At 42.3% G+C, this 26,886-nt stretch overlaps 3 protein-coding genes across 5 annotated transcripts in view; 2 read left to right on the top strand and 1 right to left on the bottom strand.

Moving 5' to 3' along the window:
* The window catches only part of kmt2ba (lysine (K)-specific methyltransferase 2Ba), a 34,058-nt gene extending 19,683 nt beyond the window's left edge, over nt 1-14,375 (top strand). Inside the window, exons 13-36 of the mRNA XM_071903092.2 lie at nt 82-174; nt 594-711; nt 1,053-1,166; nt 1,762-1,952; nt 2,646-2,750; nt 3,089-3,199; nt 3,442-3,518; nt 3,849-4,018; nt 4,275-4,360; nt 4,516-4,650; nt 4,886-5,044; nt 5,388-5,505; nt 5,657-5,735; nt 5,979-6,139; nt 6,426-6,584; nt 7,316-9,668; nt 10,341-10,475; nt 10,950-11,068; nt 11,268-11,393; nt 11,620-11,872; nt 12,197-12,307; nt 12,396-12,479; nt 12,583-12,712; nt 12,921-14,375. Of these exons, the coding sequence (XP_071759193.2) occupies nt 82-174; nt 594-711; nt 1,053-1,166; nt 1,762-1,952; nt 2,646-2,750; nt 3,089-3,199; nt 3,442-3,518; nt 3,849-4,018; nt 4,275-4,360; nt 4,516-4,650; nt 4,886-5,044; nt 5,388-5,505; nt 5,657-5,735; nt 5,979-6,139; nt 6,426-6,584; nt 7,316-9,668; nt 10,341-10,475; nt 10,950-11,068; nt 11,268-11,393; nt 11,620-11,872; nt 12,197-12,307; nt 12,396-12,479; nt 12,583-12,712; nt 12,921-13,196 (5,463 nt within the window). The 3' untranslated portion in view covers nt 13,197-14,375. The remainder of the gene's footprint in view (nt 1-81; nt 175-593; nt 712-1,052; nt 1,167-1,761; nt 1,953-2,645; nt 2,751-3,088; nt 3,200-3,441; nt 3,519-3,848; nt 4,019-4,274; nt 4,361-4,515; nt 4,651-4,885; nt 5,045-5,387; nt 5,506-5,656; nt 5,736-5,978; nt 6,140-6,425; nt 6,585-7,315; nt 9,669-10,340; nt 10,476-10,949; nt 11,069-11,267; nt 11,394-11,619; nt 11,873-12,196; nt 12,308-12,395; nt 12,480-12,582; nt 12,713-12,920) is intronic.
* A 2,331-nt stretch (nt 14,376-16,706) lies between these two features.
* LOC139914709 (trypsin-3-like) lies at nt 16,707-21,196 on the top strand. Of its 3 annotated transcripts, none has more exons than XM_071903090.1 (5): nt 16,707-16,746; nt 17,692-17,848; nt 18,410-18,663; nt 19,991-20,127; nt 21,047-21,196. In XM_071903090.1, the coding sequence occupies exons 1-5, from the start codon at nt 16,707-16,709 to the stop codon at nt 21,194-21,196; spliced, it is 738 nt and encodes a 245-aa protein (XP_071759191.1). The 3 variants fall into 3 exon arrangements, with proteins under 3 accessions (XP_071759191.1, XP_071759190.2, XP_071759192.2); XM_071903089.2 differs by lacking the exon at nt 16,707-16,746 and adding an exon at nt 17,453-17,492; XM_071903091.2 differs by lacking the exon at nt 16,707-16,746 and adding an exon at nt 17,453-17,492 and having other exon boundaries at nt 18,410-18,667; nt 20,007-20,127.
* A 476-nt stretch (nt 21,197-21,672) lies between these two features.
* On the bottom strand, nt 21,673-24,144 carry LOC139914711 (small ribosomal subunit protein eS19-like). Its single transcript, XM_071903093.1, has 6 exons — nt 24,078-24,144; nt 23,786-23,856; nt 22,854-22,954; nt 22,094-22,277; nt 21,955-22,009; nt 21,673-21,822 (listed from the first exon to the last, which is right to left on the bottom strand). Exons 2-6 carry the CDS (start codon nt 23,854-23,856, stop codon nt 21,796-21,798), a joined length of 438 nt encoding a protein of 145 aa, XP_071759194.1. The 5' UTR covers nt 24,078-24,144; the 3' UTR covers nt 21,673-21,795.
* Between the last annotated feature and the right edge of the window lie 2,742 nt (nt 24,145-26,886).

Below are 26,886 nucleotides of genomic sequence, written 5' to 3'. Positions count from 1 at the left end.
TTGGCCAACTGAGCCACCAGGACTCACCAGCATCATATTTCTAATGTCTTCATGTATCCTGTCCTGTCTCTCCCTGTCTAGCCTGTGTTGCAGTGCAGGAGATGCCAAAACTCCTACCACCCTTCATGCTTGGGACCAACCTACCCTAAGCCTATGAACTGTAGCATACCCTGGGTAAGTGAATGGAATGAAAATATTGTCTTCCAGCATAAAATGATGTATATCCAAAAAGTTTTGGAATTGACATGGAAAATTCTTGCTTACCTTGTTTTTTCATTCGGTCCCGTATTTAACACCAAGCTTGGCTGCTCATTGATCTTTTGAAAGTTAACCAAAGTAATCAATTTCCTGATAAAACCTGGTCATTCATATCAGCTATTTGTTAAATGTTAACATTTTGTTAAAGATTTTGACAATAATTTGAAATGGCACTATATGTCATGGAAAAGTTAGGGGAAAAATAGGAATGTAGGAATGTTGCAAGGTCAGAACTCCCTGGGATTCATATTTTGACTTGCTGTGTTTTGTGACACTGCTGTGTGTGTGTGTGTGTGTGTGTGTGTGTCTGTGTGTGTGTGTGTGTGTATATATAGGTGTGCATGACATGCATTCGGTGTAAAAGCTGCGGTGTGACACCTGGAAAGACCTGGGACATGGCCTGGAACCATGAGAAGGACCTCTGTCCTGACTGCACCTCTCTCCACAACAAAGGTAAGACCTCTGAGAGTCGCAGCAGTCACATCAAATATCTGGACTCAGCAGCAGCAGCAGGATTCTGATGAAGGCTGTGTAACCAAACCTGTTCATTGTGACTGCTCAGTAAAGACATGGTTCATTGATTTATTTCCTTTACTTTCATTTTTATTTTATTTTACTTTACATTTTTTTAATTGAGCACCCCCTGATTTGTATTAACCTTTATTTAACCAGATAGGTCACTTGAAATCATATTCTTATTTAGAATGATAGACTAGCATGCATAGCCATATCGTTTAAATACTTGATGTGAAAAATGGATGATATGACTGACATTTGATCTGTGTTTACCACAGGTAATTTCTGTCCTGTCTGCCACAAGTGCTATGAAGACAACAAGCACGACATGCAGATGATTCAGTGTTCCAGGTGCAGCCACTGGGTTCATTCCAAATGTGAAGGACTCTCAGGTGAGCAACTCTGAAATGTTTATTCATTAGTTCAATTTCGGCTGCTCATTTTAACCACTGGAGGGTGAACTGAGCCAGGTTTAGTGAAATAAATATGGCACTGGCACGAGTGCTCAAATATTGACAATATGACCGGCGTTGTTTTATTTCATAACGACATAGTGCTAAATACCAGTTTACAACAAGTGTTTAGTGTGGAGTTACTTTTTAAAGAAGGAATTAATGGCTTAACATTACTAACAAATGGCAATAGTTAGACTATATGTAAAAGCTTTCATTCATAAATGCTCCAAATATCATACATCCAATCTTGCCTGATGCACATTGCTCAGTAATTTGAAAATATACATGATTACATCCTCTAAAATGTTACTCTTATGTAGGTATTGCGTATTGAAATGGCTAATTGCTAACTTTCATTCTATTATGTAGTAAGTATTGCTTTCATTGCAGCACTCCTTTTTGTAAGGCTGTGTGTCCAGTTTTCCCAAAGGATTGAGATCTCATCTTTGAACCATCCCAGATTGCAACTCTAAAAACATCTCATTTTGGAACAAAACTCTTCATATCATTCCTGATTTGTGTGTCATTCCAGAGGATCTGTTTGGCCTGATATCTAGTCAACCAGATGGAGTGGTTTTCACCTGTTCACCCTGCAGCCAGTATCAGCCTGAACCCAGCTGCTGGAAGGAGGAGCTGCAAGGGAGGCTGATGTCTGGGCTGGAGGAGGTGCTGGCTGAGCTCCTCTCCTCCAGCTCCACTCAGCACCTCATCATCTGTAAAGCGGTAAGTTACCAACAAGTCTACGAGTCCTGTTCCAAAACACTGTATTCCATTTTTTTTTTTTTATTGTTTTTATAATATCTGTGTCCTGGATCGTGTTTTTCATGTTATCTCATCTTGAAACAAAACTTTTCATTGGCAAATAAGTCTTAGCCTTTGTTTTGTCCTGCATGGAGTATTACATGGGTAGGGTTGGGCACTAAGGACAATAGAAGTAGGGAAAGTGTAGACAGAAATGTAGACAATCACAGTATTTGAAAGTTGAAAGAATTGTTCTTATTCCTGTAAAAACCCACCTATCTGTTACTCAAGAAACCAGTGGTAAGGATTATTTTTTTTCTTAGTGTTATCAGTAATGTATTTCATCTATCACCATTTTTCAGGGATATGATTATTCAAACAGCTCCTATTCATTTCTAATGGGAGAATACTGTCTTCTTTGCTTTTAGTATATTCCCTCATTCCTGAGTATATGGTTCAAAGCAAAGAGTAACTTGATATAATTAATTACAATTTGAAACGTGTTATAAAAGCGTGCATTGCTCTGTTATGTACAAAGGCATCATATATACCTTTTGCTCCAGTGCTATATTATTATTATTATTGTTTGTATCATTAATTTTGGCTTGAGTATCTCTGCCAGGTAGCTGAATTGGCACTCTTACTTATTTAAAATTGTATGTTTTTTTCTTTCAGTGTGAGGAAACAAGTGACACAGACTTTATCATCGACCAGCAGCGACCAGTCTGTGATCTACACGCCATGGGCAAGAAATTTGAAGGGAGTCATTACACCTCAGTAGTGAGTATACCCTTGCGCACTATTTATCATAGAGTAATGCGCCTGTATGCTTCATTATAGAATAGGTAGTTTTAGCAAGGCAGTATGACTGGTCAAAGACTCCAATTGTGCTGATAATTCACAGAATTGGTTGCTATGCCAACTCTTGTGATAACCAGGGAAGGCAGCTAGTCTTGACGTCTCCGGTTTTTATTCTTGTGTGCACAGAATTGATAGAGTTGTTTTGGGGTTGTTTTTTTTGGGACTCACATCTCTATTTTCTACCTTTCTTTTTTAACTTGATCCTGTAAGATCCAATTGGTTGAATCCCCTGCCCTGTTTTCTTCTCACCCACTCAGAAAGCTTTCCATGAGGATGTTGTCTCAGTGATGAGGAAGTGGCTGAAGAAGGAGGAGCCTCTCCCTGAGGATCAGAGACCCACAAATCAGGCCAGGGAACACTACCTCAAAGTAAGTTTTCACTGATTTCTAATGGCAATGCCTTTTCCTACCTTTTTCCTGCTTTTCTGTGTTCCTGATCACTTCTTAATTTGTCAGGCATTGGGCCATTTAAAATGTAGCGCTGTTTTGAATGTTCTGAATTAATGTCATTTAACAATGTCCATGGAAAGAAAGGTTGTCCTGTCCAATACTTTTTACCCCTGTTTAAGAAACTTACCTTTGATCCAACTCACATTTTGTGTTTCTCACAGTTGATGGAGCGGGTTTTCAGTTGGTTCCATGGACACTTTCTGAAAATATGGGACCCACTGTCTGAAGAATTCCCAAGGTAAATTTCACCCCTCATCCATTCAATAGCTCAGTTATCTAAAGCAACCATGGCATGAGAAACATATTCACCAAGTACAATACAGGCATTCACCTTGGTGTAATATACTATATATATATATCACTCTACATATATGCATTCAGTATTCCCTCACTATGCGTATTTGAGCAATGTGGCATGTAGTTGCAGCTTTAGAGGGGAGTGTAGTGCAGCGGATTTGACTTTGATTCAAAGCGAATAAAAATGCCAGTCATGAAAGAGGACAATAGTCTCAGATGTCTTCTCATACCCTCCCCGCTGTTTCAATGTCCTTGTCGCTCGCTCTTTCAGTCGCATGCTCCCTGAGGCAGTCGTCCCCCCGTCTAAGGAGCACAGCTATGCGCAGTGGCTGGAGAGGACATACCAGCTTCCCAAGGAGTCCAGAGGCCCACAGGAGGGGAACACCAAATCTCTCCCACCCTCAGTCACTACACACAAGTCTGGTGCAGTGCTTTCACATGGTATGGCCCCTTCTGTATCATATATGATTAATTTTCAATTTTACATGTTTTGGACACACACCTCCAATTAATTTCCAAAGGGGAAATTACTGTTTTCCTGCCTTTTTTCTTTCCTCTTATTCCTGATCACGTCCATATGATGTTTGATCTGACCTCAATATTGACATTTGCAAATGCAATAAAGGATGCGCTATTTTGTATTAGGTTTCCTACCTCAAGGTTAAAATGAATCTGATCATTTGCTCGTCTCCCACAGGTGTAAAGAGCGATCTGGAATCCAGCAGGACTAAAGATGCGAGGCAGTGTGCATTGTGCCAACACTATGGAGACTCAGCTCCCAACGTGAGTCTCTCTGTCTTACTGTGTCCCTCCTGCATTCAAAAGTAAAAAAAAAAAAAAAGTAAAATACTTAAACAGGAAGTATTATTTTTGCTTATATATATATTCCTACACTTTATTTCTTATCAATTGATGTTACTGTGTTTTCATCCCCATAGGATGAAGGCCGTCTGTTGTACTTGGGGCAGAATGAGTGGGCCCATGTTAACTGCAGCCTTTGGTCTGCAGAGGTGTATGAGGACAATAGTGCTCTGCTGCAAGTGCACTGCGCCGTCTCAAGGGGGCGCCACCTGGTAAGGAAGAACTAAAGTTACTAGCAGGCAATAAACGATTGAAAGAAGATGTTAAGATGATGTGAAAGTTAATTTGTGTCTTGTTCTAAGTGTTGTAGGATTGTAATTTGCACATTTCACAAAGCTCTTTGTGATAAGCCTGTGTGAAAAGGGTTATAATTCTAACACACATTGATTGACTTCTTTCACAAATTGATTGACTTTTTTCCCCATTGCTCCTGCTTCCCTTCCCCAGCGGTGTGATCGTTGCGGCCAGTCAGGGGCCACTGTGGGCTGTTGTCTCGCCACCTGCCAGAGTAACTTCCACTTCATGTGTGCTCGCATCCAGAACTGTGTGTTCCAACAGGACAGGAAGGTGTACTGCTACAAGCACAGGGACCTCGTCAGTGAAAAGGTACGCCTAGGACACTTTTTTTTTTAATACAGTTTTGTTTTCAACCTTTTTCTGTTTCACATTCATATAGTTGCAGTCATTCACACCTGGGAGCTCATGTGGAGCAATTAAGTATAATTAAGTGCCTTGCTGAGGGACATTTTGATGTTTATGCAGTTGTTGAGGGAGGGGAGAGAGAGCATTACTCACTCTACCCACCTACCATTCACTTACCCCGCCATTATTCAAAAGAGGGCACACTTTTCTAATTAACACCAGTAACTAACTCCACACCTCACACCTGCTGATTTTCTGTGTAGCATATTGATTTATGGTTCACACCCCCCTTCATCTCCATTGCCAGATGGTGTCTGGGAACGGGTTTGAAGTTCCTCGGCGGGTCTACGTGGACTTTGAGGGAATCACGCTGAGAAGGAAGTTCCTCACAGGCCTTGAGCCAGAATCCATAAACATGACCATAGGTAAGTATGTCAGGTGTTCTCTGGTGTGGATTTGAGTCATTAGACTCCTATACAGTGTACGCGTCTCCATAAGGTGATGAAATATTGCTGCCATCAATCAGGCCGCCTTTACGGTGCTGAAACTCACCATAACTCTTGCCTCACTTTTCAGGCTCTCTGCAGATCCAGAAACTTGGTGTGCTGTCAGAACTGTCGTCAAATGGAAGGATGCTCTATCCTGTTGGATATCAGTAAGTGATCATTCTCATTATACAACAGTACCCATAATCACTGTAAATAATGCCCTCCTGGATATTATTGCTACCATAACTGTCTCTGACCATTAACAATCAAATATGAAAAGCTACATTGAACCATTTGCTTTTTTCCCCCTCAGTCTCTCTTCCTCTACTCTATTACCCTATCTCTCCTTCTGCTATCTCTCCTTGTTATCTCTTTCATCTAAACACACCCCTTCTCCCTTCATTTTGCAGATGCTCTCGATTGTACTGGAGCACGGTGGACCCCCGTAAGCGCTGCAAGTACACCTGCAAGGTGACAGAGGTGAGCACTCCTCTCCCAGGTGAGGAGCAAGATCCGAGATGGGACAAAGAAGAGAACCACACCATAGTCCACAGTCCCAAACACCACAGGGGTGAGCAAGAGCAAACACAACATTCTTTTATCTGTCTGTTTGTCAGTCACTTACTCATCACAGTGAATACAAGGGAGAAGCTTGTGCTCAAACAATGGGAGCTTATGTGCTACCTTAAATGGGTAGCAAGTCCATACAAATGAATAGACACAACACTCTGTCCATTAAAAACTGTTCCATGAATGTGGGCAGGGGTAATTTTAGTTAAAACTTAAACATAGCTCTTAAATACTTTAGGTCATGATATATGAACAATGTATGTTTGACACTTTTTCTTCTTCACCAGAAATCTCTCCAGAACGTTTAAGCACCTCACCCATGGAGGTAAAATCAAGCACCCCGTCACCCAACTCCAAACAGCACAATACACCTGGACCCAAAACCCCTGGTTACTCACAGGCCAGGAGACCAGCAGGAGGATCGTCTCGACCGCTCCCATCTCCAGGTAAAGAAGAACAGTTTACAGAGAAGCGTAGTTTACTGATTTAGACCAACACATAGCATACCTACGTCGATGATATTCAGCTGACCACATTGACTTACAGGCAGTTGTGGCACAGACTGTTTTAAAATGCCTTTGCAAGCATGTTGTAACATATGTAAATGGTACTAAATTTCATGATGATTTTACAAACTGTCCTGGAGTTATGGCCAGTTTGGTGATTATGTCACACCCCTTGTCAAGTTCATTAGTCAATGGTGGGCATATTGTTTTTCTGATTGGGCTGGTTTATGTCAGTTCTGTAGAGCTCTGTAGTGCTCTGTATCAAGTTTGATGCGTATAGGTCAAAAATTCAAAAAGCCTTCAGGAAATACCTGTTTCTACATATTGTGAAATGGTGGAAATATTTAGTAGCATTCTTTAATGTTCCAGTTAATAGATTTATAGAGATCAGTTTGTTTCCAGGGCCATGGAGTTGCAGCCATTTAAACCTTTTTGATTTGATCTTTCATCATAGCAATGAGGGGTTCTGATTAAGGTTCTTCTCTATTTCTTCACTCTGACTCTCTCCATTCAACTCTGTCATGAAGTTTTTATAATGTCTGTCTTTGTGAAGACATTTTCTTGCTGTCTCTTGAGTGTTAGATGTATCATGTCTTGGCGTATTCTTGAAGTAGGCCCCAGAGATTTGCATTGCTGCCTTTGTTTCACTCTTGGTTATTTGATGCTCTCAGGGTCTGCTCCTCCCAAAGTGCATCATATCCTGACCCTGAGGGACTTGGAGGACACCCGTCGGCCTCGCAGGCTGTCGTCAAGGAGCCGCTGTAGCTCCTCCCCCACAGATAGCGACCCCTCTGTACCGATGACTCTCCGCTCCGGTGGCACCGTCCACTCCAGATCTGCCCTCTTCAGCTCCCCTCCGAGATCATCTGACCTCGTATCAACCTCGCCTCCTCCGTCACGGCAAGGGCGGAGCCCAGCATCCCCGATCTGGGGCTCCCCACCCACGTCTCCCTCTAGCATTTCTGCAGGGCTGTCACCTCGGCAGGTTGCCATCACCCACTCCCCTAGAGGCAGACAGTTCTTCAAAATTACCACACCAGTGTCTGCCGAGGTTCCCCAAGACTTCCTAGCCTCATCCGAGGCAGAAGACGCAGCAGTGGCCACCACCAATGGAATCTCCCTCGCCCCTGATAGCCTGGAGGAGGAAGTAGCCCACTTGATGGCCCAGGAGCTGCCCTACACTGTGTTTGATGCTGACACCGAGGTAGCAGTGGCCTCTATGTTGAACGCTAAGCTTGAGTTTGATGAGGCCCTGCTCAATGAGAATGTGGCACTTCACTGCGGAGCACAAGGAGGGAGAGGGGAGGTGGAGGGTGAGGCGCAACACGAGGAAATGCAGGTAGATAATCAGGAGCATGGCTCTGCAGATGAAGATTCCAGTCATTATTTGAAGTTTTCCCGCACAGTGGTGGTCTGTGAGGCATCCAATGACTCGGACCACTCAGGTCTCCCTCAGCCTCCTCCAACACAGTCCATCTCACAGTTAGATGGGGCTGACGGTGGGTCAGACAGTGATGGAAGCGAGGCAGTCGATGATGATGCTCAGGACGCAGGAGGAGAAAGTGATGAGACAAAAATTCACAGCAACCAAACTACACCCACTAAAACAGTGACAGTTGCTCTGAAGAGACTGGAATCCATGTACACAAAATCATCAGTTGAGCAAGAAACGACATCGGTGTGTGAGCCAGAGTCTCAGGCAGAACCACCACCTCCTGTTCTTGACGCCTGCGTCTCAAACGACTTGTCAGTTCAAGAAGAGGTTCTGTTGGACTCTGAGACAGCAGCCTCTCAAAAAGAGGTTGTTTTGGATCCAGCTACAGGCCATTTTATTTCTGCTGATGATGGTTCTGTAGTGTACCTAGCTAACAATACAGGCCTTGATAACGATGACAGTAGTTCATCAGCCGACTCAGTTGTTGGATATAAAGATGATTCGGATGATCCTGACTACTCCCCGGAGCCTAGAGCCAAAAAATCTCCCATAGCACAGGTGAAAACCATTATTGTCAAACCTATACAAAAAAGTACACTGACAGCAAACATGAAACGCTTGTCACCAAAACCATGTCTTCCACAGCAAAGCAAACTCCCCAAGTTGACTTTGCCCCCTCGATCTGCACAGACTGTAAATATTGCCTCCGCTTCCACTTCCCCTGCCAGTTTTCGTGCAGTACCACGGACAGTCACCTCCCCCATTGTGATCAATGGCTTAAACTCTTTACCTATACAACCTGGAGCAACACGGGGCAGAACCATCGCCATCCGCTTCGACAACTCCAAGCCAGGAACTCAGCAGCCATTGGTGATCCCCGCTCAGGCTGGTGCCTCCAACTCGGCTCCGTCCGCTGCCCCGCCCCCTCAGGTCCTGCTGGTCAACCGTCAAGGTCAGATTCTGATCAAAGACCCAAGATCTAACACTTATCAGTCACTTAGTTCAAACTCGCCTGCCTACAACAGAATAAGCCAGATTGCCAAGATGCTCCACAGCGGTAATACCTTGCAGCGCTCTGTCCCCCGTGTGTTAATAAAGCATCGCCCCAGCCCCTCTGGCACAAACAGCGCCCCTGCCAGCAACCACACAACCACATCTGATGGGAGAGTCATTGTCAGAGCGGTGCCTGTGAACAGTGGAGGGACTACAGCTGCCGTCAGGGTCAAGAATATCTCTGAGCCAGGCTTGTCCAGCATCCAAGGATGCACCGCCCAAGCTATTATAGAGAGAGCCATGGCTAGCCACCGAGAGATGGCAAGGACTCAGCCGATCATCCTGAGCACCGCTCGACGGCCAAATGCCAAAACCCCATCCCAGTTCCCGGTGACACAGCACCAGGAGCAGTTACCCGTTGCATTCCCAGAGCCTTCTAGTGCCGTCCTCAGTGAGCCCAACATGTCTGCCTCGTCACGCTCCCAGGTGCGCATCAAGAGAGTGTCATCTGTGTCTGAAAGGCCTGGCAGGAAGAGATGCAAGATGGACTTCTTGAAGGATCCCTCAAGTGAGCTGGATGGCCTAAATGAAGCCAGGTATGAAAACATTTCTGATTTTAGTTTCTTTCCACTGCAGTATAGAAAGGATCAAGGATGTTTTTAGACTTTTTTTAAATGAATATAACTAGTGAACCAAAATGAGGACCAACAGAAAACATTCTCAAATCACTTTTGAAAGAGAAAACGGATATTTTTTTTCCCTTCAGTTTTGATGACTAGTCAACGTTCATTTCCAACTCAACTCATTCTTGGCTCTTTTTACATCAATGTATACATTTTGGAAAAAAGCTCAAATAATATTCAGAGATCAAATAATAAACCTAAAATAGGTTGGCTCATTAAATTTAATGGGGGTAATTAGTGGTATAATTGAACTGGATAATTATGGTTGATTTCAAACATTGATCAATAGGGGTGGGAATCTTTGGGAACCTTTTGATTTGATTTTGATGCTTACTTAAATAACAGTCCTTAATATGTAATTGCATAGTATTTAAAACTAAAAAAAACAAGTCCGACTTAAAACATGCCTGATTTAAAACATAATATCTGAGGGCATAAAGTCCATATTTACAAAGTGAACACCATGTACAAGCCTACAATAAAAAAGTTTTACCTATATGTTTTAACAACCAGATAATGGTAAATATTATTTTAAATTCTTTGCGTTTGGGTCTTGGTCTAAGATATCTTGCTTCCTTTCCACAGAGCGAGTGGTGTGAGAATGAAGGCTCCAACAATGAAGGAGATTCTTGATCTTGACCAGCAGAAGGTGCCTGATGAAGCTGAGCGATCAAAGATCAATACTCTGCATCAATACGCCGCATCTCCAAAACCTATCAGGTTAGTCTATTTGTTCTGTTCATTTACTGGTAAATTATTCTTGTCTATGTCGCTTGTGATGCATCATGTAGCTATGCCAAAACTGACTCCATGTACAAATTCACTGTGCTCTAAAGTAGCATAGAGAGAAATTGTTTTGAAGATGAGCAATTGCACAAACTCTCTTAAAAATATATATTCTGACATATTTATATGGGTAAACTAGAATTGTTAGTATCAGCCAATCTTGTTACTAAAAATTTCTTATCTCAAGATTAATCGTCTATCCCAATTAGAACATTGCTAGAAATAGTGAAATCTGTTGATTGAATTGACCTCACAGAACTTGGCACAGCTAGTGGCATTTCACTGGGTTGTATTCAGGCTGGTGAAAATCCTTGATTTAGCACCTTTCAAGTGAAGGTCTCTTGCATTGTCTTGACATTTGTGCTTCAAAATCACATTCAGTGTTGTTTGTCTGTCCTGTCTGCCTAGGCCTCCCCAGGTAGAGGGTCCGCCTGCCTGCACTGAAAGTAACAGCGACATTCAGGGTAAAACGCACATGTGGGTCAGCGCTCGCCATGGAGACCTCTCTGAATGGGGCCCTTATTCAGGTGCGTGACCAAACATTACATGGGAAACATGGGAAAACACAAAATCAACTTTTTTATTTCTTTCTTTTTTCAACATTTGCTTGTTTGTCGAATCAGCATCATTATAACTGTGTCCAAAAAAGTGTGACACACCCTCTCAATTGTGCTATTTGATTATAGAGTTGAATAAAAATTTTTAAATTGTTTTTACATTCTCCAGGTTTTAGCTCAGAAGAGGATACACCAGCACCTAAACACAACAACAGGACATACATGAACCAGCCCCACCTGCGTTTTGAAATCACCAGTGACGATGGCTTTAGCGTTAAGGCTGACAGCATAGAGGGTAAGAGCTACTTGTTTTTATTTTTAACTAGCCTGCATTCTGCTAGTATCTATATTATTTGACAGAAATTGTCTTTTTTTGTTGCATAAATAAAGTCGATGAAGGTTTAAAAACAAACACTTGTCCACTTGACACTTGACACCCACAACTAAGTGGGGGAAAAGTGTTAGGTTTGTGTTCAGTTGGGCCAGGCTCTCACACCCTTCCCGTCTCTGTCCTCCCTCAGTTGCGTGGCGTGCGGTGATCGACGGTGTCCTGGAGGCGCGGGCAGGCTTCCACCTGAAGCAGCTGCCTCTGTCCGGGATGAGCGGGCCGCGCGTGCTGGGCGTCATCCACGATGCGGTCATCTTTCTGCTGGAGCAGCTGCAGGGCGCCGCCAGCTGCAAGCACCACCGCTTCCGCTTCCACCGCTGTGACGACACCGAGGAGGAGCTGCCCCTCAACCCCAGCGGCTGCGCCCGGGCTGAGGTCTACACACGGTACAGACACAACCTCTTCACCTGTATCGCCTGTAAATTAGGACTAATGGACGTAAATCTTTGCTTTTGTTTCAAGAAGATTTTCATGGATTTTGAAGGCTTGCTAATACAGATTTTGATGTAATTTTGAGATTTGGTCTGATTTTTGTCAGCCATTGATGCTTATGATTTTACGATTGCTGTTATTATAGAAAAATTTGTGCTTGCTTTCTTTACTGTCCTCAGTGTCTGTCTATAGTGTTTTGCGTAAATTCTGTGGCATATACACTTCAAATGAATTGGATTTGATGTTTTGACAAACTTTCTTCGTCTTTCACCATATAGGAAGTCAACCTTTGATATGTTCAACTTCCTGGCATCGCAGCACAGAGAGCTCCCTGACATGTCGGGCCCCTGTGATGAAGAGGATGATGATTTCCCGCTGAAATCTAGCAGGTATTTTGAACCTAGTGCACACTGGATAAAGTATCTCAGCAGCTGTCCATGTCCATGACACCACATTTTCCATGTCCCACTCCCACAGGCGAGCCACCAGCACTGAGCTTCCCATGGCGATGCGATTCAGACACCTGGAGAAAACCTCCAAGGAAGCAGTGGGAGTTTACAGGTAATGGATAACAAATGACAAAGGAACATGAGTGTTTATAAACGCTTAAAAAAAGATTGTATGTTCAAACTAATTACTCCATTCCCTACTCTAATCATCACAGATCTGCAATTGATGGGCGTGGCCTGTTCTGCAAGAGGAACATAGAGGCTGGAGAGATGGTGATCGAGTACGCTGGTACCGTCATTCGGTCTGTGCTGACGGATAAACGGGAGAAATATTATGACAGCAAGGTCAGTAAACATAATATACAACACTGTCATCATCATGGTGGTAGGGTGGCTTTTTGTGAAAATGTGTCCATGTGTATCAGAGGGATATGCAAAGAAACTAAATCCAAATTACATTGTGTAATATGGCGATTAAATTACTTGGAAAAAACATTATTCTACACAAGCTGGACTTCTCACTAAACCCTGTTGTTTACGTGCCGTCCACCAGGGCATCGGCTGCTACATGTTCCGCATCGACGACTTCGACGTGGTGGACGCGACGATGCACGGCAACGCGGCCCGTTTCATCAACCACTCGTGCGAGCCCAACTGCTACTCCCGCGTCATCAACGTGGACGGCCACAAGCACATCGTGATCTTCGCCCTGAGGAAGATCTACAGGGGCGAAGAGCTGACCTACGACTACAAGTTCCCCATCGAGGACGAGAACAACAAGCTGCACTGCAACTGCGGGGCGAGGCGCTGCCGTCGCTTCCTCAACTAGTACAACCGACACGCACACCGACGCACGCTACCAACAGCCATCTTGTTTGAAGTACTTGAATTGACGATAGACTTGAATGAAATGATGAGGCGACTGCCGTGACAGAGTGAGGTCGCTGATACACGCGAAGAACTAATCTATTGGAAGTCTTCACTTTGTAGGAAGCTTAATTTATAGACTGGTGCGGGGACAGCGCGCAATTTCTGACTTCTGTCCTAGAGTTCCTCTGAACTGCTGTTTTCATTCGCAGAAACCAAATCAGAGCCATACTGGATGAAGACTATTTATGTGATTTAATTGCTTAGACTACTGGATTGTTGGTCTATGAGGAAGCGCAGGTTATTTAATGAAACTGCAGTATTTTTGGACTTGTATAATGGTTTACCATCTCGCACACCACATTCTTTAATTCCTGTGTTTTTGAATCTGTCGTGAACGGCCTCTGCTGGAACTGGGGCCAGACACCAGACGCTTTTTCGGGTGGCAAATTATTACCTGCTACAAAATGGTGCAAGCTGAAATCCCCTGACTGCAGTTTATTCTCAGAGAGGGATCCATTATTATGCTAGCGGACGTGTGTCTCTGTAAATACAAACTTACAATGGAGAAGGAAGAGAAACCTTTATTTAGCACCTTACTCTGCCATGACCTTCTCTGCTAGCATCGGCGCATGTAGCAGACGAGACAAAACAAACGCATCTGACTCAAGGCACTCTTGTGTACATTTTAGCGCAGCTATATTTTAACTGTCTGTGTCTACACTCTGGATACCACGCATCTGGTGAGCAGGGAGTTGGATATTTTTTCTGTGTTACTTTTATGAAGGTGCTGGTGACATTTACCCAAAAAGGTAGTTTTTATATGTAGTCACTTGATGCATCCCCACCCCCCCCTCCTCCCCCAAACCTTCCTCCCCATTCAGTCTCTTGGAATTTCATGTTTTTATTTGTAACGGCAGAGGTGCTGTGACCAAAATGTTTTTATCCTGCTATTACATTCGTTTGTTTGTTTCCATATTGTTTATTTGTGCTGTTCGTGTATTTTATGGTCGTTGAGGGAGAGTTCTTTGGTGCAGGGTAAAAAATGAAAATAGTGATGGCACTTGGTCCCTTATAAATCCTTTTGTATTTTTGTATATTTGAACAATAAATGAATATTCAACATGCTTATGAAAATAAATGTGTTGTGAGCTATTAACTTGCTTTCAATTAGCTAGTGAAGACCCACTAATTTAAAGAGGAGTATGGAACTGAAGCTATTCGCTCTGGAATTCCCAAGTTAATCTTTTGTTGTTGCTTTTTGTTTTTTGTCGTTGCTGCTCCCTCTCCCTTCTGTCTTCTCTCACAGGTGTACTACCTCAAGTGCGTTACGAAGCAAGATGACATTTGAGAAGTTTCATTTCATTACACAATACATTATTGTTGAGGAAAAATGTTTCCTGAAGTTCACTGCTCAATATTTAAAAAAAATGCAAATCACTATATCCTTTCAAGTGTTACTATTCTGTAAGCAAAGGTGTAAAGACGGCCAACAACATCCATACTATTTAACAGTGACTTACTATAATGCCTGCAATTGCTTTGTAATGTTTTTTTCCTAATGTGAGATGCTCATTGTGAAACAAAACCCTTCACCTTGTGCTGTGTTTGCTCCTGTGTGCAGCCACACCCAGCTGGTGGATGTAAGTAGGACAGAAGCTGAGCGTTTTTAATGTATCTACTGAAGTTTGGCATGATCGTCTGAGTCCTGAATGCAGTGGATGTTATTTCTTAAATTGCATTAGTAATTTAATTTGACATGCATAGCTTTGTTACTTTATTGGCTCACAATGGATCCTTGCCTGTACATAGTTGTATACAGAATTTCTAAACCTGTTAAACATTTTCTACACACATTTTTTTAATTTATGATGTTTTTGCCCAATAAAAATTTGACATGTTCAAAAAATACACTTACTGTTTTCTTTCAGCAATGTTTTATAGTTAAGCCAGGAAATCCTAATATAATCCTAATTATATTTCAATGTATTTACCACCATTGTGCAGTCTGTTAGTATTAACAGTTTATACATAAGTTCAATCCTTAAAGACCATAAAATGGCAACTGTTAGTATACATAGCACAAAATAGCATATTCGAATCACTGAATTATGAGTGTAGAGTTATTCCCTTTTCCATTTCATCTGAAAACTAGTTGCACAACTTCAAACAGGTTTTGTTTTCACAAGTTTGCATGGGAATGGTTGGAGAAAAAATTGAAAGGATGAAAAAAAAGGATGTTTTCTGGTGACTTGTGATTCTATAGTGAATTAAAGTGTTCCTTTGTGCAGAATGCTTCATTAACGTCTAAATATTTTGAATATTTTAGTGTGTTTGTGGCTCAGCTGAATGTGAGAGGTATTAAGGTTAACTTGGGTCAAAAGTGCTACTTGTGTTCTTATAAAGTTTATTTGTTTAGAATGACATAAGCCCAGCTGAGCATGCTATGCAAATCTTATGAATAGGATGGTGTTGGTCAAAGTCCAGACCTGATTACCGGTACTCCTGCGGTTATGCAATTTGATTCTTCAACCAAAGAGCCCTCCTCACAATGCTGTATCTATAAAAACTGTATCTATAAGAAAACCCATCACTGTGGGACCCACGTTTTCTGACTGGATTCTCTCAGACAAAGCATCATGAATAAACTGTCGGTCATATATTCCTCTCCTTCTGTCTTGTTAAGACAGATGTAGACTGTAAAGCTACACAGCCTGAAACTGAGGCTGGCTTCAGAAACTGCACCTTACCACCGACTTCACTCCATTATAAGCCAAAGGACAAAGATTATCTTGGAGTGAGGTTGCTCATGCTCAAACTGGGTCAATATAAGAGACGGGGAAGATTGAAATGACATGAAAATGGCAAACCTCTGTGTCACTATTTCATCCAGGGGTAGAGAGTCCGAGTCAGACTCAGACCCAGTGGAATATGTGACCCTGTTTCTCGGGATGGTCTGGGAGAAAGCCCATCGGAAGATGGCTAACTTTATTGGGAAAGACCAAATGCTGTATGTGTTTGATATATCCCAACAAAGTGATGTGCATTTGATTTGCTAATTAGAATATTATGTGTATCCTTACAAAGGTGAAAGTATTCCACTGCACATCGCTTCAGACCCATTCCTGCTTACAGATATTTAATGTTTCTTTAGAGGAGCAATACCATAATTTGCATATATTATTTTGAACAGTTACAGTCCATCAATGCAGTCAATGTAATTCAGTGTTGCTTAACATAACTATATATAGCACTAATTCTAAATTGCTATATCATCTGCCTTTTTTCCAGTGTTGTTGATGCTGTTTTGGAACAGGCTTATCAGGTTGCCTATGGATTGGTGATAAACCTCCTGGACGCCCCCGCAGCCCACTGAGTTGAGACCGGTGACACCTGCAGACTGTAACTATATTTCCAAACAAATATTCACACTGTAGAAATTGTACTTGGGAAAGACACCTGTTCCATGATAATGAAACTATATATCTATCTAGCCTCATTTTCAATTTTCTGTGTCTAAGGCAACTACTGCAATGTGGAATTAATACCACATTGCAGTATCACTTAAAGTGTTACAGTGATACTCAGCATTCTCTCTTATTTGAACTAAATTAAGGCTCACTATGCATGTACACAATGACATTTTTTCAACTATATCACTGTCACTTTTTCTAGGACTAATAAAGCAGCTCAGAAATGCAATCTCCTGCACTCCACCATGCTCTGAAGTTTGTGTAATAAATGTAATCCCACAAGGAAAGGACCAAACCAATGTCAGAATATCCCACTCCCACTTTTTTTTGTGTGGGAGTGGGATATTGAGTGTGTCTGTGTTTCCATTGCCGCCTCATGAATTTGTGCCTGATTTCCTATAATATTTTGGATTTGGAAAGACTTAATTTCCTCAGTTGCATTTATGCATATAGAGGCTTCATTGGTTTAAAATTCAAATTGCATAATTGCTGATTACATAATTGCCAAATCAAGAAGCCTGTTCAGTCAGAAATGCCGCTGAGTGGCCTGGGGGTTTCATCCCCTCAGTTTCCACATCAGCCAGGGTCTCGGCTGTTCCCTTCAGCCATATGGCTCTTTCCCATAACTGGGTTTGGTCTTTGAGAGACCTTGACAGGGTCAGGAAGGTAAAAGGCAGGACTGGTGTATATATATAAAGGAGTCAGCGTTGGCTTTTATGTGAGCATTACTCAGACGAACGTCACCATGAAGGCCCTAGTTTTCCTGGCTTTGCTCGGAGCAGCATGTAAGAGAACCGAACTGATTATTGACTCTTCTGTTTTGAATTCATAACCTTGCAGATTTACTCTCATTTTACACTAATTCTACAGTTAAAAAAATGCTTTTGTGAACATGTTTTATCTTGTTTTCTTGCTAATTATTCTTAGTCAAGACTGATTAGGTTTTCCATATGTCATACTAAACTCCCCACTACACTGTTTCAGTCGCTGTACCTGAGGCAGATGATAAGATTGTCGGAGGGTACGAGTGTCCCGGACACTCTGTCCCCTACCAGGTGTCTCTGAATGCCGGCTACCACTTCTGTGGTGGATCCCTCATCTCCAGCCAGTGGGTGGTGTCTGCTGCCCACTGCTATAAGTCGTAAGTACAGAAAATCACCTTTTACATGGCCGCTTTAGTCTAAATGTCCTGTGATTTCCCTGTAAGCTTTATTGAGTAATTTGGTGTCAATGGATATTAATTAGACATCTATTACATTTTATTATATTAGTAGTGGTATCAATCATGTGATAGTGATTTCATCACTCCCAATAACAAGGGGTTTTGTTAGGGTGTAGTGGGAATACACCCACATGCAATAAACCTACATAAAGACTTCTGTATTATATATTAAATCCTGGGACTATTTAACATTTGCATGATTAAGAAATAACAGGGGAGGCTGTTTAAAATCTCCCCACTGCTTAGACTCCTATAATTTATATATTATCACTACATACATGCTATTACAAAGTAAGACTTTGCACAAGTACACAATAAGCTCATTATGTCGGACTGATTCTTGTAAGACTGTATACTTAAGCATAATGGTAATGTATGTATCAAAATGTTAATTATAGCACTGGGAATGTCCACAGACTGATACTGAAGACAATAAAAAGACGTCTTAAGCTTGATCTGTGTCTCCCTCTCCCCCTCCAGTCGTATCCAGGTGCGTCTGGGTGAGCACAACATCGCTGTGAACGAGGGAACTGAGCAGTGGATCGACTCCGCCAAGCTCATCAAGCACCCGCAGTACAACAGCTACAACCTGGACAACGACATCATGCTGATCAAGCTGAGCCGCCCCGCCACCCTCAACAGCTACGTCCAGACCGTGGCCCTGCCCTCCCGCTGCACCGTGGCCGACGAGAACTGCATGGTGTCTGGGTGGGGCAACATGGCCGCCAACGGCAGTAAGTCGAGTCCTTGGTTGAGTCAGAAAGCTTTACAGCTGAGAGAGAAAGGGAGAGAAGGTGGGAAGAGGTTTCGAGTGTGGCCTCAGGTTTCTACATGTAGCCTCCCACAAGATAAACATCTTTGTAAAAGGCATTTCTGAGTCATTTGATGGATGGATGAGCAAGAAACAAGTGACGATTCCCATTCAAGTTATTCAGTTCTTTCAAGAAAATAGAAATGAAAGATGGCAGCAACCCTGAACAGCCTAACCTTGGCCAGCTGTGAAGACGACAAGGATGAGGATGACTCTTGAAAAAATAAGGCAGCCCTATTATTTGGAGAAATTTATTGGCATGACCAATGAAGAGAAATGTTCTCAAATTGTGAGTCAACGGTTGTATTAGTAAGTTCAGAAGAGCGATTGTCACAGTCAAGGCCCAGAAAATCAGCATGATCTCTTGCCCTAGTCTACCATTGTCTTCCAGCAGTAACAAATAAATCATCGCACGTCATTGTGCACCAGCATAATGCACCAGAACTGCAATTCCACTACAGCCACAAATGTTATTTCATTGCAATAAAGTAGCTTAGCCATAATTTTTTTACAGTTGTGACAGTTCTTAAGAGGGTTTGAGTTATAAGATAGCTAAACTACAGGGCAGGATATTAGGAATGACTGTATTAAATATCTCAAATATTTCAAATACATGTAGTTATGTGAAAGTGTTAATAAGGCAACAGGCAAGGTCTATAATACATCCTTTGTTTAATCAATTTTATCCCTTAGGCTTGTTGGTTGATTTCCAGTTTGAATGTAAAAACCTTGTGAGATGTAGGTCAACCCACGGCGCTTTGAAGCACCATGCATATTTTGAACCCTAAGGAGGCCTAACATTATCACAAATAACAATGTAATCATTCATTTTATTCAAAGGAATGGCAAGTGTGATCCCATTCCTTGAAAATAAACTTAATAGCCATTCTCAATTAGGCCAATTGTGAGCATGTGGAGTGAAAAATAGGTGCATTGTCCTTTTTTATTGAATGTAATTTATATCTATCTATCTATCTATCTATCTATCCATCCATCCATTTACTTACCTACTTACTTACCTACTTATGTATGCATGTGTATGCATGATATACACACATTCTCACGCCCAGTTTGCACTTCATAAATCTCAAACTGTGTGAAAAGAGGTGCAGGCGTACTTTTCGCAAACACCGTTTACAGCTACAGCTCCGGATCTCATAAATTAGGCTACGGCTATATTATGTGAAGCACATGTATTTACATATGGTGGGTTCCTGAGTCTCACCTTTTGATTCCTCCCCGCTCCCCAGACAACTTCCCCGACAGGCTGCAGTGCCTGAGGCAGCCCATCATCGACGACAGGATCTGCCAGAGCGCCTACCCCCACCTGTTCACTGACAACATGGTTTGCTCCGGATTCATGCATGGAGGTGCCAGCAGCTGCCAAGTGAGTTGGACTGAACCACAGAGAAAACAGGGGGAGTCAGGTGGAACGCTAGTGTGTGTCTACTACAACAGTGCAAAGAGTCTCTGACTTTTATCAGACTGCAGGGACTAGACGCTGCAGTCTCGTCTACCTTCTGAACATATTCTCCTCTTTCATCTCATACTGTGTAACTCTCATTTTCATTACGCTTTCACACCACAACACATTCTAGCCTAAAGGTTAGAGAAACAGGTCTGACTCCCCAGGATAGCTTGGGGGTGTTGAATGTGTAACACCCTCCAGTCCCTCAACAACAACCACCAAAGAGGCACTTAGCCCCCGCACACACACACACACACACACACACTCCAGTGGCTCACAGCCAAACACTGGTCATACTGGGCAGCTCCCAGGTGTGTGTAGCTGTTCGAGTGTGTGCTCAAAAAGAGGAGTAGTGCTTGGTCGGTCTTCCCTGTGTAAATCAAGATAAAAACTAGAGGCACTTGAGCTGCCTAATGTCCTGCCATAATCACCATGATATAGTAAACATAGCCAGTCACGCAAATTAGGTCATTAATTAAGCTAATTATGCATTAATTTGCAAATATTTTTATGTCAACATACTTGTATTCACATAACACATGGGCACTATTAATATGAACTCCGTATCTTAAAGCATTAAGGAGTTATAGTAGTTTCCAGAATATATAAATGAGCATATAATAAATATAATATGCTAATTTATGCAGCAAGGTGCTCCAAAATCCAATCCGATCATCTACTCTTTTGTGGGAATCTGTGGTGTTAGCGTGAAGTTTCTATCATATATTGTTCACAAGAATGTATCTACACACAGACAGACACCATGATGACCAAATATGATCCCATATATCATGTATCATCCCAACCCCTGTTCTTCTTCTTCTGCTACTCTGCACAGGGAGACTCCGGCGGGCCTCTGGTGTGTAACGGTCAGCTGCAGGGAGTGGTGTCCTGGGGTTACGACTGCGCCATGAAGGGACACCCCAGTGTCTACGCCCGGGTCTGCCGCTACAACAGCTGGATCAGCAGTGTCATGCGCAGCAACTAAACACACACACACACACACACACACACACTCTTACATAGTCATCCATACATACATGTGCAAGGCTGCATTATGGCAGCGTACTCAGACACACATAATACGACAGTATATTTGGAACTCCCTATATATTACTGTGCATACGACTTCAGAGAAGGTATTGGATAAAATTAATAAAATCACTGATATTGTATCACCCAAAATGTATTTTTGTTCTCTTATTTTTTATTTATTTTTGGTATTTAGTTGCATAATTGTTGGCAAAACAATAACAGCATGCTCTTGGTTTGGTAACACTGACCTCTCATCTTTCCTGTGTCTAGCTTCTGTGTTGTCACAAGGCTGCTGCTTTCTTGAAATTCATAATGAATTTCAATCAGAAATGTTGCAAAACATGTACACAGTATGCAGCTTTATCGAATTTGTCCTCAGTATTTGCTTGAATCTCTATGGAATGCCTTTTACAATCGGTTCTGGTGGAAATGGGAGTGATAAGAGAGCCTTGCAAGGTTGAGTATATAAGCAGTAAGGCATAACTGTATAACTGCAATTTACTTGACTGGGTTGTTTGCATGCATTCCTCACATGGTGCCTCCTTGTAAACTTCACTGTTTCTTGTTTGCTGAAGCAACCTGAACATACAGGGAGAGAGAGAGAGAGAGAAAGAGAGAGAGAGAGAGCAGAAGGGACAGTCATACAGTCTTACAGTCACATCAGACAGGAAAGCATGCTTACTGGGATCTTGTTCAGACCCAAAAACCCACCTGACCAGCAATCCTGTCCAGGTCCCTTTGGCCCTGAGGCGTAAGTCTCCGTCCGCTGTAAATACACGTTCACAAAACAACCCATCACATATTCACATAAACCACACCACCGTGTCCAACCCAACGCCCCCTCTCTTACCCGTTGGGGTCCTTCTCCACCATCTTGAGGGCCTCCAGAGCCTGGAGGACCTTGCGCGCCACGTTCCTGGAGCCCACGCTGAAGTGGGCGGGGCACACGCCGTTCCTCTGACGCCCTCCGTAGATCTTGATCATGGAGCCCACGCCCACTCCCCCTCGCAGGTACAGGTGGCGGGCCGTGGACGCTGGTGTGGAGCCATACATACAGCACATGTGTTGCAATACATCCTCGTTTTGTCTTGGATTATTCACCCAGCAGGCATGTATGGGTAACCAATACTCAAACATTCCAACTTATCAATATGTTCACCACAGTTTCCCACACTATTGTGTGGTTGACATGCCTGAGTAGATAACATACACAGTAGCAAAGAGGACTGTGTGCATGTGCTTTTATTGTATATATTGTGTCAGTTTTGGAAAATCAACTTGTGGTAGGCCTGTCTGATATTACACAATTATGTGTGTATAATCGTATATCGTGATTAATAATCACATAATATTGGCACAACGGAAATAATGAAACATTTCACTTCGCTTAGATTGTCCACTGTATTCAAAACTAGTCAGGATGTTGATATAAGATGCCAAAAGTGCAGTTAATTCATTTGGTTCCCAAAATCATCTAGACTAATAATCATGATCACAATATCTAGCAAAATAAACATCATTTATCATTTCAGCCATAATTTTGCAGCCCTACTGACAGCTACAGCTGAATCTATGTATAGGGAACGCTGGCTGCCTCCAGTCTGACCCACCTACTCTGGTGTAAAACCAGTTGTCATCGCAGGGGGCCAGCTCCTTGTGCTTGGCGAGCTTCACAGTGTCCACCCATTCTGGGACCTTCAGTTTGCCAGACCTGGAAAACCAATGATCAGGAGATGTGATGAATCAACTGCCTGGATAATTTCATTAAACAACATATTGAGCAATAAAAGGAATTCATGCACTACTTTATTTTGAATATTGTTAATGTATTCAAATAAGTGCTCAGTGACTGTTGCAGTGGTGAAGACCAACATGTGCCTCTGCAGGCCTAGCATCCAATCCTGCCAGACCCAAATGAAAAATTACTATAATAATCCTCTAGGGACTTTAAGTGTGTCTGTGGCACTCAATAGTGAGTTTATAGTGACCTAATTGTGCACTACTGTTTTTTTTTTATTTTTTATTTTGTATCTCCTGTGGTATACTAAAGGATTTTCTGTGGTACTGTAATATATATATTATATAAGTCAAGTTTTATTTATATAGCACATTTCACACAGAAAGCATCACAAGGTGCTTTACAAAACAGTGAAAAAGCAGCACAACAAAACAAAAACAAAAAAATGTGAGGGAAAAAAAGGGAGAAACAAAAAGAGTAGGCTATCCCTCTAAGATTGGTTACAGGATTACTAAAACTTCTCTCGTGACTGTCTCCCTTACTCTCCATCCCTCTCAGCTTTCCTAGTGTCTCAATAAATAAAAAATGCTGCCCACTCTCCTTAAGAAGTTAAGAGGAAAAAAACAGACTTAAAACCTTATTTTCTTATTGAATAAAGGTCACCACATAATAATGACGTCTGAGCCCACATCCTGTATTTACCTGCACACTGCCCTCAGCACCTGTGATTGACAGGCGGCTGTCAAAGCAGTCGTAAGTGCAAGTCATGCAGGGCAGCTGGCCGTGTGAAGGAGCTTAACTTACTTTTTGAGGAAAGCCGACAGCGCCCTGACAAACTCCTGCTGGTTGACGTCTTTCACCGTGACACTGGGCATCTACAACACAAATGTGAAACACGGGTGAGCTGAAAAAACAATTCAAAACCACGACTGAGTGGTTTTATGAGCCAAAATGAGCTAACCGCAGCGTTATCAGCTTTGGAAGTCTTGACATTTTTTGCTAGCTAGCTAAACAAAGTGAACAAGTCGTGTTAGCAGCTCTGGCAGTTAGATAGATATTCCCCTTCTATCATTGAATAACAACAAATTTCAGATACCCTGCTCGTCGCCAGCAAACCCGACAGCCAAGCGGTGTGTGATGCAGTTTGTTTGGTCCCAGTTTGGGCGATGATAATGCGGTGAAACAGCAAACGGGAGGATGCTGAGGACGGAGGGAGACTGCCCTCATTTGGAGAGGATGTACTGTAACCTGACTTTACCCCGCCGCTCACTTTGATTTCCTACGTTATCAGAGGGCTTGAACCCCCCCAAAAGTCAAATGCTAATATGTTGGATTTTTATTTTAACCACAACATAGGTTCGTATTTGTTAAACTGCTAAGATATTGTTGAAAAACGAGCCGTTATACGCCGTTATATTGGATGTGAGCGACTCTCGTTGTATACCAGCAGAGGGCGGTGTTGTGGCAGATTTTTTTCCTTTCACATCTCTGCATCTCTGTCGTATATTCTGTTTATTTCAGAGCCAAGTCTTTTCAAGAAGTGTGGTGCAGTGGCTCCAGGAGAAGGTTGGTAGCCCCTCACATTCAGTCAGTAAGTGTCTGCACATATAGGCAACATGTTGGTGGAAAAGAAAGAGAGAGTAAAATAGAAATACTATGACACAAAGGGAAAAGGTGCAAACTTAATCTTAACCTGGGATTTAGTGGATTTTAAACCCACCTAAAGTCAGTTAACCTGTCTTTCTATGTGTAGAATATGTTATGAATATAATAGGTAGAGTTTATCCACCATTTAGACTTTAATCTTTAGTGTCAATTCATAGTAGCCTATACGTCAATGTCATAGTTAATATAAAGCTGATATGAGGATAGAGTATTTAGAAGGAAAAGCAAGCTGTCCTTGGGAAACAAAGCAATATGTTCTGAATATTAGCTGGGTAGTTTAATAGAAGCTCTCATTCCTGGTTTAAATGTGGTTTTGTATGAGTGGAAGGTTAGACAGACAGTTTCCTAACCAAGGTGATCAGTTATTCAGGCAGGTATTCAGCATGTTTCTCTCTCAACCTCCTCTCACCTCTCCTCTTCTTTTTTACTTTTCAATAGTAAAATAAAATAAAAAAAGATACTAATAATAATATCTCATGTCCTCACTCCCACTGCCCTCTATCCACACGTACCAAAGTCTACCGCTTTTCAAAAATATCTAGCCTTATTCGCTATTGATTTCATGGTTATAACTGTGGACAAAAGCAGTGCACTCAACCTGTGATCTGAATTGAAATGAAACCCAATTGCCAGTGTGTTTATACACTAAATGTAATGTCAAAAACCTCTCCAGTTCACTGAAACTCCACTGTAAAGTCAGTGTTGGTGTTTGGTGTTGGAGCGCATGCAAAACCACACATCTGGGACTCCAAGCAGGTCATAACAAACAGTAAGGATTATTTACAAATACGATTTCACCCGGGTCTGATGTGTGTACACACGCTTCAGAATGACTGACTCCCATAGTTAATGTGGAGTTTCAGAGCGCTTCATTTGTTGGTGTAACAAAGTGTCATTTTTCTAAACACTTTATGCATTGCACCTCAGTTCATGAGTCTGGGGTGTTTTCATGTTGTCTGTGAACACCAATGTAAAAGTTTCAGTGTCCTTCATTTGGTGGCAGCTTAGTTGCCGTCACATTTTGGGGATCAGAGCACTTTTTTTCCCCAACAGTGACACTTATTTGTATGTTTTCATGGATGTGTATTTTGGTGTTGCCTAGCCATCCTGGTGTCAATTAGCCTAGAAAGAATAGTGCGTCCATGCAGTTTTACTAAAATAATGCATGTAGGGTATTGATATTTTGTTGGGTTTGGATTACTTATTGTGGTTTGATCCTACAAGACTGGAAAGTGATTTTAGCTAAGGTGAAATTCTTGTTGTAAATTAAAAAAATCAAGCTGTTCATGTCTGTATATAGCATTTTTGTACCTACTTTAGCCACTGCAGTTATTACAGGCTAATTACACAAGCCTAAAACAAACTTATGACAGGAATTTATGTTGTATATTGTCTCCAAAGCATTATTACATTTTCAGTAGTGTAGTTATTAGTGTAGTTTTACATTAGAAACTCCTGAAAACAGAGAATCACTGCTGTTCTGATCATTTCTTTTCTTGCCGCAAAATAGTTTCATATTTCTTTTTTAGTATGTAGGCTAACATTACATGTGGCTTGCCGTTAGTGTGTGAAACAGTACATCTAAAGCAAAAGTAGATGAATGTGTGTTTACATACGTACAGACATGTGCGCACACACACATACACACACACACACACACACACACACACACACACGCAGCAAACCCTCTGCTCTCTGTATCTGTAGCCCTTCTAAGCTTCTTCCCCTCCCCCCCTCTCAACATCTCTCTCCCCTTTTTTGTCCCCCTCGCCCTCTCCTTTTCCCTCCCTCTCGCTCTCCCTTGCCTGCTAGCACTATTTCAAGCCTCTGTCTAGGAGAGAGAGACAGGCAGAGACACACAGATGCGCAGTGAGAGAGAGAGAGGGAGGGAAAGGGGAGGGGAAAGCAGACAGGATTTAGAGTTCAAGTGCACGTGCAGAAAATAGGCTGAATAGAGGAGAGCCGGAGCAGAAAGGAAACCAGGAAAAGGAACGGCAGGGGCGGGAGACAAAGCACAGCAGCCCTCTCTCTCTCTCTCTTTCTCCCTCTCTATTTCCTTCTCACAGAGAGAAGGTATTAGCCTTGGAATGAAGGGGGGTGAAAAAATGAAAGCACAAAAATCGAATACCGGGAGTGTAAAAAAAAAAATGTATTCCAGCCCCCTCCCCTTTCCTCTCCCCACCGACACACTCCTCCTATCCCTCCCTCTTGGATATTTCTCCATGAACCCCCAGTCTCTC

Source organism: Centroberyx gerrardi, chromosome 19 (assembly GCF_048128805.1).
Source record: "Centroberyx gerrardi isolate f3 chromosome 19, fCenGer3.hap1.cur.20231027, whole genome shotgun sequence".
In the NCBI taxonomy this organism is placed as follows: Eukaryota; Metazoa; Chordata; class Actinopteri; order Beryciformes; family Berycidae; genus Centroberyx; species Centroberyx gerrardi.
Note: the sequence above shows the minus strand (reverse complement) of the source record. Positions and strands in the feature narration are given on the sequence as shown.